At 34.7% G+C, this 9101-nt stretch overlaps 1 protein-coding gene across 1 annotated transcript; it reads left to right on the top strand.

Moving 5' to 3' along the window:
- Positions 1 to 2544: 2544 nt before the first annotated feature.
- Positions 2545 to 4797, top strand: LOC149214507 (cytochrome P450 71AU50-like). Its single transcript, XM_089392320.1, has 2 exons — positions 2545 to 3506; positions 3884 to 4797. Exons 1-2 carry the CDS (start codon positions 2598 to 2600, stop codon positions 4505 to 4507), a joined length of 1533 nt encoding a protein of 510 aa, XP_089248446.1. The 5' UTR covers positions 2545 to 2597; the 3' UTR covers positions 4508 to 4797.
- Positions 4798 to 9101: the final 4304 nt, after the last annotated feature.

The following is a 9101-nucleotide window of genomic DNA, read 5'->3' as shown; positions in this document are numbered from 1 at the left end:
GAAAAACAAGTATAACCATACAAGATCTAATGGAAGCATCTATTTAGAATTTGTAAACACCTGAGGGACTAGCCCAAGGGAGATTAGTCCTAGGCTAGATTGTATTGTCTAAGAAAGCATCCCTCTGAAAAACTCCACAAGGGAATATGCCTAAAGTTAGGAATTTCTTGAATCTTGTGAACAAGATGGCTTGAGGTCGACATCCAAATTGCAACTAGTCCTATATTCCATGCTCCTAAAGTCAAGCTTTCAGGTTCTCACAGCAAATCCCCACTAAAAATGTTCCAAATCCAACCTTCCAACTAGAACGAGACCTTCCAACTGGAAAAGAAAAGAGCAGAATTGTAAGTCTCTAATCTCTCCTACTAAACCAAAATTGAAACTTCCAGATGTCCATCAAAAGGTGAAGAAAAATCCTACATGCTTTGTGCCATCCCATCTGGATATTTTACCAGGGATAATAAAGAGTGTCTCATGCTTTGCGCCATCCCATCTGGACATTTTACCAGGGATAATAAAGAGTGTCTCAGCCACCCTTATGTCCTATGCAAATCAAATCCTTGTTGTACTTGAATTGCCACTTGTTAGCATTGTTATTGTGATCATTCAACAAGAAGAGTGGGTAAAAATCTTGGGGCATTGTCCCACCCACCTTTCCAAATTTGACCAAAAGGAAAGGAGCAGGCCTTATTGGCTATCACATCTATTGGTTGATTGAAATTTGAGTCCTCTAGAGAGCCAAATATGGGCATGGTTATTTGAAGTATCTCCAATTAACGAGGCATATGATGTTTCTTGTTTTCCTTTTGGTAAAGGAAACCCCCTTGCCCCCCTCCTCCCACCTGCTGCCCCAACAAGTGAAAAGTTATGGTTATGGCACACTTCCATTTTTTGGACAACTCAACATCTTACACATAGCACTTCTTGATTTGAAGTAGTTGTATAACAAAAAACAGGTTAATTATTTAAAGTTTGATTTGAAGTAGTTGTATGAGACACCTTAGATGCGCCATTCTTTTCTTTGTATATAACTTTGTATAACTATTTTGTATAATGCTTAAGGTTCCTTTGTTTAGTCTATGATAATGGCCTTATGTGTGTACCCTACGCTATAACCATTCAAATGTAACTGTGTATAACTATTTTCTTATGTTACATTTACTTTACATTTACTGAGTATTAAAGTCATGTTTACCTCTAAAAAATATAGGGTTTGAATTTTCTAATGAAAAATAAATTTGGGATTTCTTAGTATTTATATTTTTATTAATTTTTCATCAAGAATTCTTAATTTTTAATTTTTAATGTTTATTTATTTACATAAAGCCATTGTTCATTACATGAGACAAGAAACTTGTGAGATTTATTTCTTCATTATTGAAATACATTTTAGTTTCTTTGTCTTTACATATAAACTACTCTTCATTATTTTCACTTTGAACTAGTATACAAAGTAGATCCATTTAACAAATTTGTGTGGACAACTTTCTTTCTTCTTGGTAGAGTATTTGAATTTTGCTCTATGTATGTGCATAATTCTTTCTAAAGGCAATTTGTTTGTGGAATTGGCTTGCTTCTCGCTCCCTAAGTATTGAATGGGATTGGGTAGAGAAACATTGTGAAATGGTAGGGGATAGTCATGGTGGTTATTGCCTTGGTCAATAGCAAGCTTTCTAGATGCTTGGCCATCTATAGAGGTTTCTTGGTTTTGGGTAATTAACTTACTCTAAAATGAAATAAGACAGTCAATGTGTGTGTTCCATATAATATAGATATAAACAAAACATCTAAAGAAAAGTAACCAATTAAGGCTTTCAACCTTTCTGCTTATTTTCTTATATCAAACATTTGTGCAGGGTTATTAACAGTTCATTGAGTATGTATTTACAAATCAATAATTTTGGGATCAAATCCCACAAATTAATTATAATTCTATACCTGCTCTTCAAATTCCTTCAAGCCTTTGAAAGTAAAACCAATGAACTATCAATATAATTTTATCATAATAAAAAACAATTAGAAGGACTTTAGCCAATGAAAATTTCTCATCAGTTAGATTTAAACCAACAACTCTTCTAGAGAAATTCAACCATTCCAATTTAATAATTCTATAGACCTCTATAGACCTCTCTTTGTACTGGTGAGACTCTCTTTGTAATGTTGAGACAATGGCTGGTTTATATATAAATCAGTTTGAAATAAAAAAGTAACCGTCATGACTCTTTATCATCACCGAATTTTAATTAAACACATGAGAAATGGTCTGGTGGAGGGAGGAGAAGGTCGATTGCGACGTCCGTTCGGTGGAAGGAGAAGGTCGATTGCAACGTCCGTTTGCAAATATTTGACGAGAAGGGTTTCTCATGACATACGTTGACGAGACGCTGGCTTGTGATCGCTGGTAGGTAATAAATATGGTATCACGCTGGCTTGTGATGACTGGTCGGTGATGACTGGTAGGTAATAAATAGGGTATCACGCTGGCTTGTAATGGCTGGTAGGTAATAAATAGGGTTCCAATGGCATACGCCTTCAACACATGTATATATTTTCGTGCGACCTGAAACAAGACCACACGGTATTTTGGATAAGTAACAATGGTGAACGAATTAGGATTGGAGAGGCGCCTTCTGGAATGCCTTGAGTTTTATATGAAACTCGCTATTGCTCTAGTTGCGTTGGTGATGGCATGGAGCTTCTTCGTCAAGGGAAGAAATAGGAAGCTGCCCCCGGGACCCTTCCCTTTGCCCATCATCGGAAATCTCCATCTGCTGGGACAGCTTCCACACCAAGCACTGGCCGCTCTTTCTCTCAAATTCGGGCCTCTTATGTCGCTTCGCCTCGGCTCTGCTCTTACATTAGTAGTCTCTTCACCTGATATGGCCAAGGAGTTTCTGAAGACACATGATTTGCTTTTTGCTAGCAGACCTCCCACCGCAGCCACTAATTATTTTTGGTATAATTGCACTGATATCGGTTTTGCTCCGTATGGCGCTTACTGGAGGCAAGTGCGTAAGGTGTGCGTTTTACAGTTGCTGAGCTCCAGACGCTTGGATTACTTCCGCTTTATAAGAGAAGAGGAGGTCTCTGCTATGATTCATTCTATTGATCATTCCGATCATCCTGTAAACATTAGCAAAATCGTGTCAACCCTAATGACTGACATAATTTGCAGGATGACCTTGGGTAGAAAGTATTCTGACCAAGACTCTATTGGCGGTAAAGGAATCAATTCGGTGGTCCGGGAAAGTTATGTGGTAGCCGGTGCTTTTAATGTCGGGGATTATATACCATACATGGCCTGGATGGATCTACAAGGTCTCAACAGACGCTTCAAGGAAATACATGGCATCCAAGACGAGTTGCTAGAGAAAGTAATAGAGGAACACGTTGCCCAGAATGACCCCAACGTCACGCGAGATCTGGTAGATGTTTTGCTTGCAGCTTCAGCAGATAAAGATATGGAGCCACAAATTACACGAGATAATATAAAGGCCATCCTCTATGTACGTTAGTAGGTTAGAGGGGTTAAAATGAGGGACAGTTCATTTTTAGTAAGTTAAAGTTGGTTAAAATGAGGGACAATTAATTTTTAGTGAAATTGTCATATTTTGGTAAAGTAGAATTTAGAATTTAAGGTAATTTTAAGCCAATAGTTATTATAGAAAAAATTAAATGCCCATCACTTAATTTATTATAATAATCAACTCTGTGTGAGTGATTAAAAAATCACCGCTCATATTATTTTTGTGTGTTTCTTATATTTCTTCTCTCTGCCATTCCAATATGATTCATTATAGTGATTATATAACCTTTTGGAAAAAAATAGCAATTATGATCACGTGATACTCTATTGATGTCATGATGATAAGGATGCTGGCAGGATATGTTGGGCGCTGGCACGGATACTTCATCCACCAGCATACAGTGGGCAATGTCCGAATTATTGAGGAACCCGCCGCTGTTAAAGAAGGTTCAGGACGAGCTGGAACGTGTTGTCGGAATGGAGCGCATGGTACTTGAATCTGATCTTCCTTCTCTCCCTTATTTACAAGCTGTGGTGAGAGAAACGCTTAGACTCTATCCATCAGCGCCGCTTGCCCTTCCCCACTTATCCGTTGAAGCCTGCAATGTGTTGGGCTATGAAATTCCCAAAAACACTCCGGTTTTGGTGAATCTTTGGGCGATCGGAAGGAACCCAACGTCGTGGGAGGATGCTGAAAGGTTCGTGCCTGAGAGATTCATGAATGGCTGCTCCCTCGATGAAAAGGTACGTAACTGCGAGTGGATTCCGTTTGGAGCAGGGAGGAGAGTGTGCCCGGGAGAGCAACTGGGAATGCTTCTTGTTCAATTTCCACTGGCGCAGCTATTGCACTGTTTTGACTGGACACTTCCGGATAAGATGAATGGGCAGGAACTGGATATGTCCGAAAGGTATGGAATCACAGTGGGCAGAGTACATGATCTGTACGCTGTTCCGACCCCTCGCCTAACGGTTGTAATGTAATTTGTATGGCAGACTCTCTACCATAATTTAGACTCCGATCACGTAGAAACGGTATAAATAAAATTTCTAATATCAGTATAGGTCTGGACTGGTATTGCATTCAAAGTAACGACTGCAATAGCATAAAATAATTCGGAAGTGTGCCTCTTGTGGTTGAAGAAATAACCACCCTACGTACAAAAGAGGGGAAATGCATACTATGAATTTTTATTGTGTAAAGTTCGTAAATGTTTGTATGTTTAGTGTATGGGTGTGTATTTTGGTTTATTGAAAAAAAAAGTGTGTACTTTGGAATTTGAAATTGGGGTTTTAGAATTTTCTAAAGGGGTATTATGAATTTTTATTGAATGAAAAGTTTGGTAGAGGAGGCACATGTCTTTTGCCATAATTATATTAATAAACTTAATAAAAGTCTTAAAGTCCTGTAACATAGGTTAGGTTAAGTTAGTTTGAAATTTTATTTGTAATTTTAATTTATATAATTTACTTAATGCTAAAGAAAATATAAAATTGAATGGTAAAGAGAATCAAATAAACTATTGAATATTTACAAAGTCATAGTAATTTCATTAAAAGAAGAGTGTTTAAGTATATAGTTGATGGATATATTTTTTTAAGCATATTGTTATGGATATTAAAGTAGTTTCTTTAGGGTTTGATTTAGTTTTATTTGGGGAAGATCAACCTTCCCGGTATTTGATCAATTCTTTTACTTGCATTTTTAATTCCAAAAATAATGGTCAAGCTTAAGCTTTCTAGGCATGTGAATTAAATTATGGTTGGAAACATGGTTTCACCATCACTAGAGGTTATTTTAGAGAGGAATAGCCCTTCTATATAATTTACTCATATTTAATGCATTCTAGTGGCATTTAGTGGCTCAACTCCTTCATATGCATTTAAGGGTTCACATGGTAGGGAATTATACTTTTATAGATAATATGAGCAATTGAAAAAAAAACATTAGGGCCCACACTAGTTATGTGGCAAACATTTTGCAGCATTTGTATGATCCTATCAAATAGATCACAAGAGTAAGGATTTAGTTCTTTGCTTTTATATGAAAAAGCATATGAAAGAATATGATAATTACGAAAATGAAACACATATGAAACAATATGATAATTACAAAAGAATCCTAGTTAGTGCTACTTGTCCACATACATGGTGTAGTTTTTTTTTTGGATCAAAGGAATCCTAAAATCCCATTCAATGCAAGGTGCTTTTCCCTAAATAGAGCCCCAAGTGGTTTATTAGTACACAAGAAAATAAATACAAATCAAAGTAATGAAATCTAACATGGGATATCAACAATGCAATATATATATATATATATATATATATATATATATATATATATATATAGTTGACCTTTGAGAACGTTTGATTTTGATGATTATTTTTACATATTCTAGCCTTTAATTGACACATTTGAGTGCACAATTTTTTAGTGATAACAATTACCCCTTTAATTTTGAGATTAGGAGCATATGTATAGCCAAGCACATCATGTTTTTCCTTATTATGAGTCCAAGTGCTTCTTAAGAGAGATAACTTGGTTGAAAAGACAAAGCAAGGGTTTTGAAAGATAATCGTGTAATCCATTGTCAAAAAATAAATATATACACTGTACATACAAAACTCATCCTTTCTCAAAGCTCATCCTTTCTCTTCCAACAAACCGTTGCAAGATTTCAAATAAAAGTGATTGAAAACAATACTTGGAAAGGGGCCAAAGTGTAAAATAATGAAACTGCATGAAATGTTTACTAGCAAGGAATTGAACATGAGTAGAGAACATAACAATCATTTTACTCAACCATCCAATCCAAGATAAATCCAAATGATACACACATATCTTGTCCTGATGATGAATCACATTGGATGGTTCCAAATGACAAAACTCTTAAGATGTGATTTTCACCAAAACTTTTATCATATTCATACACCACAATCTTTCTGATCTTGGGTTCCCTTCTTTATGGTGGTCTAGGTCTTAGGCATAGCAAAGGTAATGCTTTTCTCTTCCATTAACTATAGTCCAGTCAATCTCGTAAGATGAAAAACATCTATCTATTTCATGGAAAAATAAGGGTCGAGCTTGTGTGAATCAGATCTTTTATAGTGAGTCTGTATTCATGATCTTCTTAATTTACTGTATTCCAAAAAGAAATTCTCATCACCCTTGTCATGTGTGGAGGGAATCACGGAATTATTCTTTCCCCCAAATTCTAGAATTTGCAGTTGCATTTTATCACACCTGCAAAAAAAATTAGGTTGAAGGAAATCGCCATAACTCACCTAGGGAATCACCGGCATCCTACAACTGCATAGGCTACTACTCAGCATTATAGGGAATTGCCAACACCAAAGAAAGATGGTTTCACTCCCTCAAACACCATTTCACACCAAGGAAAGATGGTTTCACTCCCTCAAACATCGTTTCAATTATGGTATGTATTGTTATAGCAGAATATTTTTTTGTAAAAATCTCTCTATTTTGTAAACTTGATTAGTTGAGGCACATTTTCAAAACGAGTTTTAGCCACAAGTCATTCCTATGTTAAATTAGAAACAGGGAAAAAAATGACCAGTTTAAAGATCTTTTGGGAGTTCAAGGCATGATCAGATTCGTATTTGCAACTCAAACTTGGGATGATTAGATCCATTTAATGACAAGTGCAAACTATAACTATTTTTTTTCATTGGGACAAGCTTCCACTTCCTTACATGAGTGAAATTTTCAGCGTTTGATTCAATTGATCATTCAGAAGAGTTTGGTCATTAGGTAAAATATGCACTGGAAATAGTTGTTAATGGTTCAACCATGTACTTTTTTAGGTTTAAGGCTTGGCTCTTGAAATCAAAACTAGACTTGTCCTTTACAACTTACTTCTTTTATCTTTTAGTTTTGTTTTAAGAACTTTTTCTTGTATGGTTTAGCATTGTATTCTATTGGCAAGTTATGAGAATTTTTCACATAACATTTGATTAAATCACAGTCTTCAACATAGCTTCCATTTTTTTGTATCTTATAGAATTTCTTTCATGCAATGAAAGAAAATTATTGGCACTCTTGTACTGTAGTGAGGGTATGTCGAGGTGATTGAAGGGTGCCTTAAGGCTGGTATATATCGAGTGAGTCTTCTCCTCAAACATTGTTTTGATTTGTCCATTTTTCTATGTTAGAGTTGCTTATTGTTTTGTAGCTTTTTGAGTTTGGGTAGAATCACAGCAAGTGTTAAGATGGATAGTTAATCTTCATGGTGCTTATGGGACCTAGGATGTGTTTGCTAAACAACACCTGTATAGTGTTTGCATTTTTTTTTACAGTTTCTCAATTTGGTTTTTGAGAGAAAATGAATATCACCAAGAAACTCTTGAAAACCTCAAGATTGAAAAAAAAATTGATAGCCATAAATTTACTTAAAACGTAAATTGACAAGCATAGAAAACAAACACCCATCTTCAAATTTTCAATTGACAGGCAAAAATTATTTGAAATTCCAGGCCTACTCCCTATCATCGAATCATAGCTCTTCCAACCATTAAATATGATAGCTACTTGTAAATATAAAGAAATCATATTAAAATTGAAAGTACCCATTCATATGTGATGACACCGTATAGTCACCGAAAGTTACATATTCTAGCCTTTAATTGACACATTTTAGTGCATTCTAGCCTTTAATTGACACATTTTAGTGAACAATTTTTGAGTGATAACAATTACGCCTTTAATTTTGAGATTGGGAGCATATGTATAGCCAAACATATCATGTTTTTCCTTATTATGAGTCAAAGCACTTCTTAAGAGAGATAACTTGTTTGAAAAGGCAAAGCAAGGGTTTTGAGAGATAATCGTGTAATCTATTGTTAAAAATTAAATATATACACAATACATACAAAGCTCATCATTTCTCTTCCAACAAATCATTGCAAGATTTCAAACAAAAGTGATTGAAAACAATACTTGGAAAGGGGCCAAAATGTAAAATAATGAAACTACATGAAATGTTTACTAGCAAGGAATTGAATATGAGTAGAGAAGATAACAATCATTTCACTCAACCATCCAATCAAAGATAACTCCAAATGATACACACATATATTGTCATGATGATGAATCACACTGGATGGTTCCAAATGACAAAACTATTAAGATGTGATTTTCACCTTTCTCATATTCATACAATCACATTCTTTCTCTCTATACACATTCTTTCCAATAATATTAAAAATATACAAATAATATTAAAAATATACAAGATTAAATACTGAAATTTACCTTTTTTCTTACTTTTAATTAAAAAAATAAAATAAAATATTTAAGACATATAGATGATAAAATAAAAACAAATTATTAATATTTTATTACACTTATAATTAAAATTAACATGTGATGACACCGTATAGTCACCGAAAGTATATTTTTATATATATATTAAACTGAAATTCAAAAAGCAACCATCCAGATGTCATGACTCCGTATGTTGGCCGAATATTAAATATATGGATAAGTTTGAAATAAGATGTAATCACCGAATTTTAATTAAACAGATTACAAATTGTGTGGTGGAGCGGGGAGAAGATC

Source organism: Pinus tabuliformis, chromosome 1_1, assembly GCF_031772625.1.
Source record: "Pinus tabuliformis cultivar Carrire ecotype Pingquan chromosome 1_1, CPIR1, whole genome shotgun sequence".
Lineage (NCBI taxonomy): Eukaryota > Viridiplantae > Streptophyta > Pinopsida > Pinales > Pinaceae > Pinus > Pinus tabuliformis.
Note: the sequence above shows the minus strand (reverse complement) of the source record. Positions and strands in the feature narration are given on the sequence as shown.